General features: G+C 41.3%; 1 protein-coding gene and 1 pseudogene across 4 annotated transcripts in view; one reads left to right on the forward strand and one right to left on the reverse strand.

Annotated features, from left to right (window-relative positions):
* GOLIM4 (golgi integral membrane protein 4) overlaps positions 1-16,246 on the forward strand; it is a 79,860-nt gene that overhangs the window by 51,051 nt on the left and 12,563 nt on the right. Inside the window, exons 6-12 of one of the 4 annotated variants that reach the window (XM_006936274.5) lie at positions 3,576-3,658; positions 4,227-4,310; positions 7,584-7,742; positions 11,540-11,872; positions 13,525-13,772; positions 14,512-14,594; positions 15,938-16,047. In XM_006936274.5, coding sequence (XP_006936336.1) covers positions 3,576-3,658; positions 4,227-4,310; positions 7,584-7,742; positions 11,540-11,872; positions 13,525-13,772; positions 14,512-14,594; positions 15,938-16,047 — 1,100 coding nt within the window. The remainder of the gene's footprint in view (positions 1-3,575; positions 3,659-4,226; positions 4,311-7,583; positions 7,743-11,539; positions 11,873-13,524; positions 13,773-14,511; positions 14,595-15,937; positions 16,048-16,246) is intronic. The other 3 variants (XM_003991933.6, XM_006936275.5, XM_019810464.3) reach the window with 3 other exon arrangements.
* On the reverse strand, positions 3,931-4,011 carry LOC111556485 (annotated as a pseudogene).

Below are 16,246 nucleotides of genomic sequence, written 5' to 3' on the forward strand. Positions count from 1 at the left end.
GGCGCCCCCACATGTGGTTACTTCTTTGTAATGTTTCACATTTATCTTCATCTCTTTGTGTTTAATGTTTAGGGAAACAGAATAGAATGGTGACTCTTAATTGTTTTTTTAACGTTTATTTATTTTTGAGAGACAGAGACAGAGTGTGAGTGGGGGAGGGACAGAGAGAGAGAGAGAGAGAGAGAGAGAGAGAGAGAGAGAGAGACAGACAGAATCCGAAGCAGGCTCCAGGCTCTGGGCTCTCAGCACAGAGCCCGATGCGGGACTCACACTCATGAGCTGTGAGATCATGACCTGAGTTGAAGTTGGACGCTCAACCGACTGAGCCACCCAGGCGCCCTAGAATACTTAGTGGTTCTTGGTGGGGTGCATTGGTCTCATTGGGTAAGATAGTTCTCTTTGTATGTGTATTGCAAGATATTTAGCATCTCTGACCCCTATCCACAAAATGCCAGCAATGCTGCATGGTCATTGTGATGATCAGAATTGCCCCGTGCATTTCCTAGTCTCCAAGGGGCCAAAGAGATTACCTGTTGATTGCTAGCAGTAGCTCTGAAAAGCTCAGGCCCCAGAGTCAGAGTGCCCTGCTGAATTTTGGCCTCTTCAGTTACTAGTTACATGACCATGGGCAGGCTGTATAATCACCACACACCTCATTGCCGTTGTCTGTAGAATTGGGGTATTCATAACAAGTTACCAACCTCCTAGGGTTCGTGTGAGGATTAAATGATTTATGTACAGCACCTAGAACAGTTACTGACACACAATCAGCATCAGCATGAGGCATTTTCATACTAATGTGAAGCAATATGTATCACTTCTCTGAGTACATGTAAATTCTTAAAAGGGGAAATATTCTACAATCAGCTCTTCAGATGCTAAATAAGTTTGAAGTGCGAGAGTTGGTGTAAAAAGGCACATAATGCTTGCAAAAACAATGGTGAAATCCAAGGAAGGCCTGTGGCCCAGTTAATTATACTGTACCAAACAATATTTTGATTTTGTATAGGATATCATCATGGAAGCTGAGTGATGGGTACTTTGGACCTCTGTGTACTTTTTTTGCAATGTTTTGTCTGTAAGTACTTCAAAATAATAAGTTACAGCGAAAAGGCACATGGGAATTAGGTAGCCATAGAAGCCATTTACAAGGAGTTCAGGTGGTCTTGAGAGAGGGGCCAGGTGTCAGCAGATGATACCCAAAAGGTGTAGACTGGCAGGGGTGTTGGCTTGTTGGTGATATGGCAGATGGTGGGGGTCATTAAGATAACAGAGAAAAGTCTTCACAGAGGTAATATAAATCATGTTTTCTTGTGTCTACTCTGTATTCCTTTCTTTGAAATAAAGCTCATGTAGAGTTTTAACAGATTAAATACAGAAGTGATAAATCAGAACCATGGCAAAGAGAAGGACACATGTATGTGAATTCTGTGTACTAAGATAACGCAAGCCTTGTAACCTGGTCTCAACTTGCTGGCAGCCAGGACAGAAAAGGAAATGCAGTAAGTGATAGGGTTCTCATCATCAGAAAGAGAGAATATACCTACACTGTGTGTTGAGCAAGGGAGGGAGAAACAGAGAGTAAGAGAAGGAGGTGAGAGAGAATGGTACGTATTTGTGGTATCAATTTTTGGAAGAAATTTCACAGAGGCCTTAAACAGTCGGGTGTGAAGATGCCTTTGATGACACTTTTATGAGCAGTTTTTGCATCAGTGTTTTTGTGTGATTATGATTCCTGGATAAAAGCTTTAGATAGTAAGTTAAAGCATACTGTGATAGATGCAGATTAGTGGCAACTAAGGTGAATAATCCAGGCAGTCTGTGGTAGTTTAATGTGATACCAGAAGGGAATTTAGGATCCTGGGGAGATGAGCTGGGAGCATATAAGTTTAAGTAAGTATTCTTTTTGTTATTGTTAAAATAATAGCTAGCACTCAGCAAATGTTTACCATGTGCCAGTACCAGGTGAAACTCTTCATGCGATTATTTTTATTTAATTCTCATAACAACCTGTAAGTTAGGCATTGTGTTTAGCCTAATTTAACAAATGAAGGCACTGAGGCTTAATAAAATTAAATAAGTCAATACAGTTAAAGTACAGAGGCAACTGCCTTAAGTTTATAATCCAAAACTCCTTTATATGCTAGTGGGTTGGGTGTTGTGTGTGTGCATGCATGTAGGCATGTATATGCATGTTTGCATGTGCATGTGTGTATGCGTGTGTGTCTACTGAAGCCCCCATCCAGCCAACGACGCATTTAGGGTGTCCTTGGATTGCCAGTGGTGTCCTGTTTTGACCTTTGAGTCGAAATCCTTCCCACCCTGTTCTTGATCTCTCCCCTAAACCCAATCACCAGTCCAAAGCTCAGGGGGTTAGGCAGGGACTATATAGGAGTAAAAGTGGACAGAAAATATGGTGAGAGGTGGTGATGGGCACTTTCTTCAGTGCTGGGTGCCACGTTGCAGAGTTAGGGTTTTGTCTGCCACTCGGGTGGTTTGCCCAGCACTGTGCAGACTTAACAGCTGCTGTCTCAGCATTGTTATTAACAGCATCCCCTTTCACTTTCAAAGGTACCTCCCATTGAAAAATGAATTATATTGTCATCCTGCCACCATTCAACTTCTGCTGAGCATTGTCACGTGAGATTTAGCCTCGTGTTGCCAAATATTCGTAGACCCAGATTCTTGATTTTTAAGTGGTGACAACTGTTCAAATGTGGAACACTCTGCATAGGTCAACACTGCAAGGGCCAAAAAAAAAAAAAAGAGAGAAAAAAAACAGAAAAAACTCATGTGAGTTAGATTCAGCCCTGGAGCTAACAGTTCATAGCATCTAATGCCCAGATATAGTGAACGTGAGAAAATCACCAGGAGGGTAAGAGAGCTGGGCCTGGAATCTTTAAGTCACTGAAGCTGTTCCCTGAACAGTAGGCTTGAGATTGGAGAGATTATAGGACTTTATTTGGACAGCCACGGTCTCACATTATAGCCCTGGAGAAAACTGTCCTTTCGTTATTGGTGGGAGAATTTGCATCAGTCAAGAACTCAATGGTAGGGGAAAGAAAATATATGTACAATTTTTCAACAGGTAAGTGGGATTTTTCTCTGTCTCTTATTTCTTGAGTTGCCTTTGTAATTGAAATACCCTTTGGGGTCTGTGGAAATTATTCATGCTATAGAAGGAGGATTTGTACTTTTTGATAACTTCTTTTTAAGTTGTGGAGAGACTCAAATCTTATACCGTTCCTGCCCATTACATTTTATTCCTAAGGACTTGCCTATTAACAGAAATACGTCTTTTTTTTAACTACTGAGTAATTACAACTCCTTAACTTCTACACTGTGTAGCTTCTTTAAAAGTATTTAAACTATCAAACCAGATTGTTTTGGAATGTCCGGCTGAACCCATGCCACATCCCCAAATGATATAATTTTGGTTGATTTGGCCTATTATACTATCAAAGTTAAAAACAAATCCTAAAAATAGTTATGTGAAGTTGCAGATATGAAACTAATGGAATCAAAAGCCAGAAAAATCTCAAGGCTTTAGGCACTATTTTCTTTTTCAAAAATAGAAACCGTGTACAATTTGAGAGAAGAGAATAGACAACTAAGGAAAGCGCACCAAGACATGCACACACAGCTTCAAGACGTCAAGGTAAAACAGAACTGAGCATTTGACTGTTTACTATTGGCCTGCTTTACTTTGCAGAATGTCTTTAGATGTTATTCCCTAATTGACCTGCATTACAAATCCACATTGTTGTTTTGGGCTTTGCGTAAACTGGAGCGTGCCCAGTACTTTTTCCACTTCTGCATCGTGAGCTAAAGGATGGTCTGAAAATGCATTTTCGTTCGTACTGAAATGATTCTTTTGCTAGATGGTTGCATTTTAATAAGCTTTGTGTTTCCCAAGTTTTATTAATAATGAGATGTTCCTTTGATTTTGATTTCATCGTGATTATGATATTGATACTACACTTGATCTTAGCCAAAAGGCCGAGAAGCGATTAGTGATTATGACGTTGAGGTAGCACATTGTCGGTTGCAGAATACTACATTCATAGAATCTTCTCTCTACGATGATTTTTGAACTTAGCAAATGCTATGAGAACAACAAACAGCCAGGCAGGCAAGCTGCGTGTGGGTGCCCATTCCGCTGTCAGCCAAAGCAGAAGTCGTCTTAGAATGTTAAATGTCAACATGTAAAATTCTTTTTTGTGTAGCAACAGCATAAGAATTTACTCTCCGAGCACGAACAACTTGTAGTGACTTTGGAAGACCACAAGAGTGCACTAGCTGCTGCGCAGGTTAGCAGGGTAGCAGCCTCTATTGGTTCTTGTTACAGTCTGCTTAACCTTTCCAGATTCCTTATGCATGTAGTCTCTCACAAGCCAATCTTCAGTAAGTTCCTTAGGACAGAGCTCTCCTGATCCTGAGGATCCTGCATGCTTTCAGAATTCAATCAAGAGAATATTAAATAAGCCTTTGATGATGATGATGATGATGATGATGATGATGATGATTTTTTGCACTGGTAGTGTGGTACCTATGACTGTCTCTACTCTCCAGCAGCCCCTACATGCAGTGGTCTAATACTTGTTTAAACTACAGAAATCTCCCTTGTATCTGGTCTCTGCCTCTCTCCGCCCTTTTGATGACTCTTCCTGTCGGCTCTATAGGATTTTATGATGCTAGCTACCTAAATAAATAATGGTCAGACTTTTTCTTCCATCCTTCCCTCCCTCACTTCTGCTTTCCAGCCTACAGACACTCCTTTTAGGACTAGGCTTATGAACTGTTGGTCAAATTAACAGGAAATAAGAGATCTCATGTCAGTGGAGAAGGAAAACAAGAGTCGTAAGGTCCATTTGTTCAAAGCCTCGAACAGTCCCGGGCACAAAGTGGGCCTGTAGTGGCTATTTCCTGAATGAACAAACGAACAAATACAAGTGTCGGAGAGCTTTCTAAGGCAGTACCGTACTGTGATTTACAGCTTTCTAGGAGAAGCAAACCAATAGAAATGGCTAGCTTAGTCACTGGGTCTGCACTTTTTTTTCTGTTGGAAGAATTAAGAGGAACACCAACTATCTGTCCAATTCAGGAGACTATGCGTTACTTCTTGTCTTTATAAAATTATAAGAAAGGTAATATGCTGGGCCCTGGCCCGTCTTAGAGACTATAGCATCTGCATTTGTGGGACTCCTTTTCAAGGTAGTCATTGAGCATCTCCCTCTGAAACTGTAGCTGTGTGGTAATTTTTCACGTGTGTACAAATCAAATTGACTTTGGGAGATTATTTCATTCAAAACCTTCTTTATAAAATTTTTACCAGGAATTTATTTGAGGCTGTTTTTCATGCTGAAAAACGTGACAAACCAATTTGAGTATTCTGTGTGCTATCATGGCCACAGACATTAGGCTAAGCAACAATTTGAAAATCCAGAGAAATGTAAGTAAAAAATGCGTTTTACAAATGACCAAAACCAAATTGCGTAGTAAGCTTGCTGGGAGTGTTATGGACAGGATTTTGTAGTCGAAAAAAATATTTTTATGTAACTTACGTATCATATTCTATTTCTTTAAAAATCTTTTCTGCTCCTTTGATGGGGAGCTGAAGTTCTCCTGCCCACCCGCCCCACCCCCACCCCCTAAATCATTATGCCAGAACTAGGTGCAGCACTTAGAGTCCCCCCTCTGATCCCCATAGTAGTACTTTCCCTGGCTCTCCTTAGAAAATAAATACTGCTGCAGGCACCTACATTTCTTACGTAAATTATCTTACCAGACCGGGTCTTGACAACCAGATTTTTAAATGTAGTTGAGTGCAGAGAAAGCAAGAATAGAATAGAATTTGAGTTTACAGTTTGCCAGGGATCTTCATAAGAACTTTTATACAGGATTTTATTTAATATTTACAGTCTACTGAGTTATTACATTGTGTCCTTTTTATAGCTAAATAAAGTGAGGTCAAAGAGAAATGAAATAGCCGGCCCAAGATCAGTGACCAGACCAGATCTGAGCTTCAAGTTTAGGGCCTGCGGACGTCACGGTCACGTGTAACTTGTAAGCAGGCATTTTTGGAGACTTTCCCTCTTCACAGTTCCACGGGCCTTGCCCCACGCCCCGTCGAGTCATAATTTCTAGACTGGGGGCTCAGGAGACTGCATTTTTAACATGATCCTTCCATTATTCTCAGTGCACACTAATATTTGACAGCTGCAGCATTACTGCTTTCAAATATGTATCTAGGAGGAGGAGAAAGGAGAAACATTTATTAAAAGTTTCACTATGTGGATGTCTTTTTTTTTTTTTTTCCTTTGACCTCCAAAGTTGGTTTGCAAATGTTTTGATAGATTTCTGGGATAAGGGCCATCATTAGCCATATGGCATACCTTTGTACAAATTATAAGGAAGCGCTCCCCTGAGATAGATTTAGTGAGAAAACTTCTTCACCTTTGTGTGAATTGGAAAAAAAAAAAACAAAACTCAAAAGGCCCCTCTTCGTTGGGGTGAAAGAGCACTACGCCAGGGTGCACGGCTGGGGCAGTGGGGTGCCGGCTGGACTCCCACCTCCACTCACCTGCTCTACTGTGCACACTGGCTGGGAAACTTGTTCAGGAAAGATCGCTGTGTTCTGTCTGTGTTTACGTGGGTGTGTGTTTACACACACAGCATCTCTGTTTTGGGATAACAGTGCTGGTGTATGTGATGAGCTAAGTATGAGCAGTGTCTCTTGATTTTCTTAGTTAAGGTATTTGATTTTTCTTCTGCCTTTCTAGTTCCTTGTGTTAAAAATATTGCACATGCACACACACATACAGACCACCACCACATATACACAGACACAGCTATAAGAGTATATTGTAGTTTAATACTTACAGTAGTGCCTTTATCACCTTAGAAGAAAGGTTCACAGCTGAGGAATGAAAATCTAGGCTCATTTCATGCCTATGCTATTCCTTTTCTAAATCTTCAGAGCACAATACCGCAAGCATTCTGGAAAGTAAGGGACTGTATTTGAGCACAGGCTGATGGGCAGAAGGGTGTGGTCTGAGTGATTATATATATATACATATATATGCTAATGTTTTTATATGTATATCTATATAGTTGCTTATTTTAAGCTTATGATTCCTTTCCACTGAAAAACATTACTTAGACCATATTGGTAAAAGATATCTGCACTTGTATTTATATAATTATGTGAATTTTTAAACAGATTTTTTAATGCTGTAAAACTGATTGCAAACTGTCTTTTAATAATGATATTTATATGAGGAAGTTATTTATAAAAATTCTGACTGTTTAACATAGCATGAGAAACTAACATCTGTCTTAGATATTTTTTCTCTGCTCCCTTTATGTCTAATTCTCATTTGCATGTGCTTAAAAATGGTTAAGCTTGTCCAAGTAAGAATAGCTAATGCATGGAAATAATCTGCATATTTTTCCTAATTTGTACTTCGGTATAATATTTTAGTCTAGTCTTCCAGTGAACCCTAATGTCCATCCATGAACAATGTATCTCTTTCCCTCCTCAAATTGTACAATTTGCATCCAATTGTGCAATTTATACACAGACACAAGTTGCGGAGTATAAACAATTGAAAGATACTTTGAATCGGATCCCAAGCCTTCGCAAACCAGAACAAACAGAGCAGCAGAATGTTACCCAGGTGACACATTCTCCACACAGGGACAGCACAGCGAGGGAGAAGGCAGCTGGAGAGCCGCGGGAGGTAAGAGGCGTGAACGGGTATTCTGTGGTGGGGTCACTTTCCCCATCAAGCTGTCATCAGGTGAACTGCTCGAAATATTGCCGACCCTTCCTTCAGAACAGTGGTTCTCAAATTTTAGCATAGATCAGAGTCCCCGGCAGGGCTGTTAAAACACAAATAGTTGGGCCCCATCCCAGAATTTCCAGTTCAGTTATTTTGGGATGAGGCCTGCATTTCTAACTGATTCAGCTGGTCTGGGGAGTACACTTTGAGAACTGCTGTAATATTTTCTGGGAAAGACTCTACCAACTTTGTTTATTCATGTGGGTTTATTTTTTTTAAGGAGCTGTTGTGCTGAGTTTTTTATTTATTTTTTCTGTTCATGTCATTTGGGTTGTTAGGGGGCAGAGTAAGAAGATTAAATGATCATAAGGATATTATGTGATAGTCCACTCAAGTATTAGGGTTGATAGTATAGTTCTGGGTCCACAGAGAACAAGCCAAAAATTGTATTTAAGAGGTCTCTATAAAACTACCAAATGTATGAGTGCTAGTTTCTTAATCCACTTTTTTTTTTTTGTATTCCTGTTCTTCGTAAAAGTTGAGCCTTGCTTAAAAAATATCTCCTAAGCGAGACATCAAAAGTAGGGTTATCCTTATCCTTAACTCTTACAAAGTTGTTTTAATTACATGTATAATAAATACAGCACATATGACTATCTTTCCCCCTGAAAAAGTTGGTTTTAACAGCAAATGTTCAAGAAGATGTGCCCTGAGTTACCATCTTATGGGAATATTTAAGTTGCTAGGAGCAGACTTCATGGAAATCTTCAGTCATGCAGAGCATTCCTGTATAGACAGGACCCTCTGTGTCTTCTGTGGTTACTTTTAACATAAGAAAACATGACCAGATCTCTGGCCTGGGGATCGGTTCTATTCTTTATCCTAGTCTGGCTACCAGTTTCCTGGGTTAATCTTGTAATGACTCACACCTTTAGTTTTCTCATCTGTGAGGTGGAGAGAGTAGTTATCTGCTGGAAGCTTTCTCACAGAAGTGCTATGGAGATAAATGGCACATGTTTGAAAGCACTTTAAAGAAATACTTCATGTAAAGCTAGGGGCAGTATTATGTCAAACACACCAGGTACGTGAGGACATTGGTAAGACATACATCTCCAAAAGTTGCCTTCAGATGTCTGAGAGAGGACTTTCTTCCTCCTTTTGTTTATTTTATTCTTTTTTCAGATTTTTCTTTAAATTCTAGTTAGTTAACATACAGAACATATAGTGCAGTATTGGTTTCAGGAGTAGAATTTAGTGATTCATCACTTACCTACAACACTGAGGGCTCATTCCAACAAGTGCCCTCCTCAATGCCCAGCACTATCTAGCCCATCCCCCATCCATTTCCCTCCATCAACCCTCAGTTTGTTCTCTATCATTAAGAGTCTCTTATGGTCTGCTTCCTTCTGTCTTTTTTTTCCCCCCTTTCCATATGTTCATCTGTTTTATTTCTTAAATTCCACATGAGTGAAATCATGTGGTATTTGTCTTTGACTTACTTTGCTTAGTGTAATACACTCTAGCTTCATTTACATGATTGCAAGGCAAGATTTCATTCTTTTTGATGGCCGAGTAATATTCCATTACACACACACACACACACACACACACACACCACATCCCCTTTATCCATTCATCAGTTGATGGACATTTGGGCCCTTTGCATAGTTTGGATGTTGTTGATAATGCAGCTGTAAACATCGGGGTGCATGTACCCCTTCAAAACTGTATTTTTATATCCTTTGGGTATACCTAGTAGTGCAATTGTGGGTCATAGGGTAGTTCTGTTTTTAATTCTGAGGAACCTCCATGCTGTTGTCCACTTTCCACCAACAATGTGAGAAGGTTCCCCTTTCTCCACATCCTCACCGACATCTGTTGTTTCCTGTGTTGTTAATTTCAGCCATTCTGACAGGTGTGAAGTGATATCTCCTCATGGTTTTGATTTGCATTTCCCTGATTATGTGTGATGTGGAGCATCTCTTCGTGTGTCTATTAGCCATCTGGATGTCTTCTTTGGAAAAGTGTCTATTCTTGTCTTCCCATTCTTCACTGGATTATTTGTTTTTTTGGGTGTTAAGTATGATAAATTCTTTTTTTTTAATTTTTATTTTCTAAATGCTTTTATTTATTTTTGAGAGAGAGAGAGCACACGTGTAAGAGGGGGAGGGGTAAAGAGAGGGGGAGGACAGAGGATCCCAAACAGGCTCTGCACTGACAGCAGAGAGCCTGATGTGGGTCTTGAACTCATGAACCGTGACATCATGACCCGAGCCAAAGTCAAACACTTAACCTACTGAGCCACCTGGCCACCCCCAGTTTGATAAATTCTGTATAGATTTAGGATACTAACTCCTTATAAGATATCTCATGTGTAAATACCTTATTCCATTCCATAGGCTGCCTTTTAGTTTTGTTGATTGTTTCCTTCACTGTGCAGAAATATTTATTTATTTATTTATACAGTTCAGTTTCTCAGTTATAGTCCTGCCAATTTAAGAAGATGGCTTCACATTTATTTCAGTTTGAAAGAACAATCTGACCAAAGTAGTCATTTTTTCTGATAAAGAAGGTGGGAAGGGGGAAAGGAGTGATTCGTTTTCTTACGATATTTTATCATTTCTTTTTTGCCCCTCCTTTCTAAGTAATGAAGATCAAATGGAAATCTCTGAAACTTTCAATCTGGGAAAACCAATTTAAATCAACCAATTTTTGAAGAGGAATTTTCTGTAAAAAAAAAAAAACACAAAACATGTCTTTTTTGTTGTTCAGAGTTTTCTATATTAACACTACAAAATATTTACAAAATATTTCCTCGGATTTATGAAGAGATGCTACTTTAATATGTTAAAAATGTTTTATTGTATGGTTTAATGGGCACTATTTTTAGTTAACATGGATGTCTATTAGTAATGGCATCTTTTTTTTTATTAGTTAATAAAAATAAACCCAACTCATCCTCAATATCATCTTATCCTTCTCTTTTCTTAAATTAAAAAAAAATTGTTTATTTTTAAGAGAGAAAGAGACAGAGCACTAGTGGGGGGGGGAGTGGCAAAGAGAGAGGGAGACACAGACTCTGAAGGAGCCTCCAGGCCACAAGCTGTCAGCATAGACCCGATGTGGGGCTCGAACTCACGGATCTCAAGATCATGACCTGAGCTAAAGTTGGATACTTAACTGACTGAGCCACCCAGAAGCCCCTGTCCTTCTCTTTTCAAATCATTATTATTTTTTTTTAAGATTTATTTAAGTAATCTCTACACCCCACATGGGGCTTGAACTCATGACCCTGAGATCAAAAGTTGCATGCTCTTCGTACTGAGCCACTAAGGCACCCCACTTTTCAAATATTATTGAAAACAAAGTTTACATTGAAGAAAATCATGTAAGCACTTCATCACTTGAAGTCTGAGAGGTTTTTTTTTTCCTTGTTCTAAAGGAAAACAGGAGTTAGATTGCTTTTGAGGGAAGTTAGATTGCAATGTGGTCATGTATAGGCTTTACTCTTAGGTTACTATTTGTATGCTTCCTACGATGAGATTTTACTTATGTTATCTCTATTTTATAGGTGAGATGACACAGTGAGAAGAGTTAAGTGACTCCATTGCAGCCATACTTTTCAGTCAGGACTGTGTATTTCTAGATTCCCAAGATTTTGCTTATGTTGTAACCCCATAGACATGGTAATAAACAGGTTGTATCACTGCTTTCAAAGTAGAAGAGGGTCATTTCCAGTGATGTGCTTGGCCTAGGTGTCTCGGAATAATGATGTGTGGCAGACACATGAAGCTGTTCCTAGAAGAACAGAAGAAACAAAACTTTACCCTCCCACCCAGAAAGAGGCAGAATTTCAGGCTCCAGCAGAGCTGAACCAGCAGGACGCGGAACCCAGAGAGCCGGAGGAGCGTCAGGTGGAAGAGGAGCACAGGAAGGCCCTGGAAGAGGAGGCCATGGAACAGGTCGGGCAGGCTGAACATCTGGAGGAGGAACACGACCCATCGCCAGAGGAACAGGATCGGGAATGGAAGGAACAGCGTGACCCGAGGGAAGAAGCCAACCTTCTGGGAGGGCACGCTCACGCCGAGGTACGAGGTCCTTCACCTCCACTGGGATTCTGTTTCGTCAGCCAGGATAGGGAGCATGGCTTTGTTTTTAAACATTGAAAAAGCCTCCCCATATACAACAATCTCTAAAATAAAATTCGAGCGATTTCACTAAATGTTACATGCACGTATGTTTTTTAGATGCACATGTTTAAATTTTTTCGTGTAATGTTAATGGCATAGCTGCTCCCATCCCTCAGAAAGCTGACCCGAAGGAAACAGAAAGCTGTTGGTGTATTTTCTTTGTCAGTAGTGCGTAACAAGGCAGCCTCATGCTCACTCAGGTCCCTTGAGCAGAAGGAGGACAGATAAGCGCCTGATGGGGCACCTCCGGGGAACGTGTTCAAGTTCCAAGGGCAACTTGAGGCCCAGAAAGGTCTCATTTTCTATGATCAAAAGTCTCCTTCTCCCTGTTCATTTACTATCAAATGGTAGGTTGGCTTCTGCACATTCATCTTCAAGGTGGTTATTAAGTTGTCAAAAGGCTGATCTTATCACTTAAGGATGCCCACTGGGTGAGTATGTTTAACCAATCTCTGCTCAGTCTCCCCCTACCGGAGCACTCCCCTCTCACATAAATAAGACTTTTTCTCTTTGAAAAATCCATTATTATTAGAAAACCGAATTTAAAAGAACTTGAAGCAACACCGAGTGCAGAGAGTTATCTTTCTTCCTCTGTCTCTAAGCTGATCCTAACACTGGGCTACCTGCCTTTACATACATGCCAGTCACTTTGTATTTATGCCTCTGAGGTTTTGTTCGGCTTTGAGCTTTCTAAGACTTCAAGCTGCCTGAGGCTTTAGGCTGAGTAGATGTAACAGCCTCTGTTGTTGGACTCCTTGTTGCAAACTTAGCACGGAGAAGCTTCTCCCAGTCTTGTGTCCCTCATACGGCCTTTTTCAAAAGTAATTCCCCTTTGGGTTTAATTCCCCTTAACCCTGCACCTTCTTTTCTTTGGTGAATATTGGGTGTGCTTGTGTTGGTTGGGAGAGGGGGTGATGATGGAGGAGTGAGTTGTGGGTAGCTCAGTGGGAAGCAGAGTTTAAGAATTCGTGGAGCAGTTTTTCCTTTCATCAGAAGGTACTGCCTTCTCACCCATTCTCTTTTTCCTTGAAGGAATTTGTTCTCTGCCCCTCTGCCCTTACCTGAAATTTGGCTTTTTTGGCTGTGGTCAGCCTGAGATTGGTTCTGCATTCCTAGAATTAATTGGCATCGCTGGATCTTACACTCTTACAGCTTCAGCTTACAAATTGCTACAATTAATGTGAGGTTACTACGTGCCCGCTTAGAGCAGCACCTTTTGAACATCCGTTCGGTTAGGGTTCAGAAGGGATTTGCCCTTCTGTTTTGCCCTCTCCCGTGTGAGAGGGAGCACATTGAAAATCTGCCAAAATGCCAGCAAATCGGGAAGATGGGTTGCTAAAAGAAGCCAAGGCTGACTCAGAGAGTTGGGAAAGAGGGGTTCTGGCTCAGGGTGACCTTGGACCTGAGGTGTAATCCCAGTTCACCTGACAGATGGGTGGGTGTTAATTAGGTAAACCAGGCCCGCCGCCAGGGTGTGTCAGGGGAAACCAAGGAAGGGGTGACCGGAGGTGCGGCCTGTCACTCCTCAGCAGCGCCACCTTTCCCGCCAGGTGTATCCCTCCGCTGGGCCGGCCACCAAATTGCGATCGCCCTACGAGGAGCAGCTGGAGCAGCAGCGGCTGGCAGCGAGGCGGGCTGAGGAGGCGCAGAGGCTGAGAGAGCAGCAGGACGCCCTGCACCAGCAGCGGCTGCAGGGACACTTGCTGAGGCAGCGGCAGCAGCTCCTCGCCAGAGAGGTGGCCCGGCAGAGGCAGGCCGGCCCCGAGGAGGGGCGGCCGCAGCCCCCGGAGCAGCTACGGTAGCCTTCTCCCGATGGTGCACGCAGCCCTCCTCTCGTTCTTCTGAGCAGGGCACACAGCTCGGGGTGCCTGTTCCCTGTGAGCTTGGTGGGGGGTGGGGGGGGGGGGGCTCCTGTAGCCGGGGCGGAACAACAACTGGAGACCTGAATTTCCAAATATTTCATTCTAAAACAATCAACCTTTTTTTTTTCTAATTAAAAACGTTAGATCTTCAAGCTTACTTTATTTAAAAAAAATTTTTTTTAATGTTTATTTATTTTTGAGACAGAGAGAGACATAGCATGAACGGGGGAGGGTCAGAGAGAGAGGAGACCCAGAATCCAAAACAGACTCCAGGCTCCGAGCTGTCGGCACAGAGCCCACGTGGGGCTTGAACTCACAGACCGTGAGATCATGACCTGAGCCGAAGTCGGATGTTGAACCGACTGAGCCACCCAGGCGCCTCTCCAAGCTTACTTTGGAGAGAGAGAACCTAGCAGGTTCTGTGCTAACTTTATCTTACTTTACCACGTGAAAGGTGTTTTATGTTTTTTAAGGTATGCTTTGAAATTGTAGCTGGAATCTTTATTAAACCCAATAGCATAAGTTTAAAAAAAAAAAAAAGAAGAAAGAACCTCTTGATGACTTTTTAAAAACCGTTGAAAAATTCGTTTATGACTACCTTTAAATGTAAATGACTTCTGTGAAATTGTGCCACCGAATTTGTCACTGAATTGTTAACATTTGTGTCTCTTGCAGGCAGCAAGGTCATTATGACACTGTGGATCATGATATTGTTCAGGGAGCAGAGGACCAGGGCGTCCAAGAAGAGGAAGGAGGTGGTGAGACTTCTCAGATTGTCAATACGTTAATGAAATTACTTGGTCACATGGAACATCGACTCAGAGTTGCGTGCACATCTGAGTACATACAAGCGAGACTTGTGTACCACATGCCTTTTGTCACTGCTGTTGTTATGTCGCTGGTAATCCTTCCAAACAGTGCACGTTGGTGGCCACACCTGCCCAAGATCATCTGTTTCCTTCCTAATATTTTTTCCTACAGTTTAAGCTTTTTGTGTACTGAATTGTTCTTTGTGACACATTATCATAGGACTGTTATACTCTGGGAAATGGCACCTTTTCTCCTTACCTTGGAAACCTTTGGATCATTGCCTTGAAAGTTTTTCAGATTAAGGCACTAGTAGTTTTCACTTGTGGCAGGCGTCTCGTATGCAATTTATCAAATATCCCTTCCTGTATAATAGAACTACAAGGTAACATTTTCTCTGGCAACTCTAACACTCAGATATGTATCCTCTTTAAAAGAGGCTAAAAGAAGGTGATTATCCAAACTCCCTCTATAGCCTGTTCTGATATTTTATAGCCCTCATAGTCAAGAAATTGTTTTCCTTATGTCCCCCTGTGCAGCACTTTCAGCTTTTTTTGTTCCATTATCAGTAAGACTAGAGAACAGTTTGTTCTCTTATTTATTTAATGAATCCCTTGGTGCACTTGAAACCTGATGGTAAGTTACCTTGCATCTCTATTTTTTATAAGCTAAATACTCTCCATATACTTAACCTTTCCTCTTATATCTTACTTAAAAAGTTGTTTGTTCTTCTCTTTGTATGCTCTTACCTAAATTTCCTTTATGGAATTTTATTTTTCTGAAAGCAGCCAATATCTGTGTGAGTTGAACTGTGAGATGTATCCTTGTGGTGGCATCCCTCATCACTGCCGTGTGATGAGGTGTTCTTTTTTCCATTTCCTGAGACGTTACCAGTTCTTCTTTTGGTACCTTGCTATTTCCTTTGATATTCCCAAAAATTAGCTGACAATTTTATCAGTGTCCAGTTGACTGGGCATGCTTTTGTTGAGAAAGTTTTATTATTGTTTTTCATATAGCAAGGGGGAGAATGAAGCTCTTATAAACATTTGCTTTAGAAGATTAGCATGTGTCACTCACCCATGCTATCTCCTTAGACACATGGTCTAGGAAAAGGACCTAGTTCTATTCAGAAGAGCTGAGGTGTATGCCTTCTGTTGAATTAACTTCTTTCTCTTTGGAGGAGAGATTGGGTGAAATAGTCTGTAGGAAAGCCCACTGGTGGCTTTTCTTTGAGTGAAAGGGTAGAGTCCTGTCTGATTCATCTGCACTGATATTGGTTCCTTTGATCTGCTAGCCTATGAGAGAGATAACCAGCACCAAGATGAGGCAGAAGATGACCCAGAGAATGGACGTGAGCCTCAAGATCAGGGTCCCCACGAAGCTGATCCAGACTCCGAGGCAGATGTAAGTGTCCTCTCTTTCGGTCATGACACTTGGAAACTCACAACGCAGAAAGGAAACTTGAAGGTTTACCATGCCTTTGGCTCTAGATATGTCTGTTATTTCATCAGTGCAGAAGGAAGGTGGCTTGCGTAATTATATAAGCAATGTTGTTAACTGTAAACTGAGGGTGTGTTGGGGGAGACTGGCTCAGAAGCTGCTC

The sequence above is a fragment of the Felis catus genome, chromosome C2 (genome assembly GCF_018350175.1).
Source record: "Felis catus isolate Fca126 chromosome C2, F.catus_Fca126_mat1.0, whole genome shotgun sequence".
NCBI lineage: Eukaryota > Metazoa > Chordata > Mammalia > Carnivora > Felidae > Felis > Felis catus.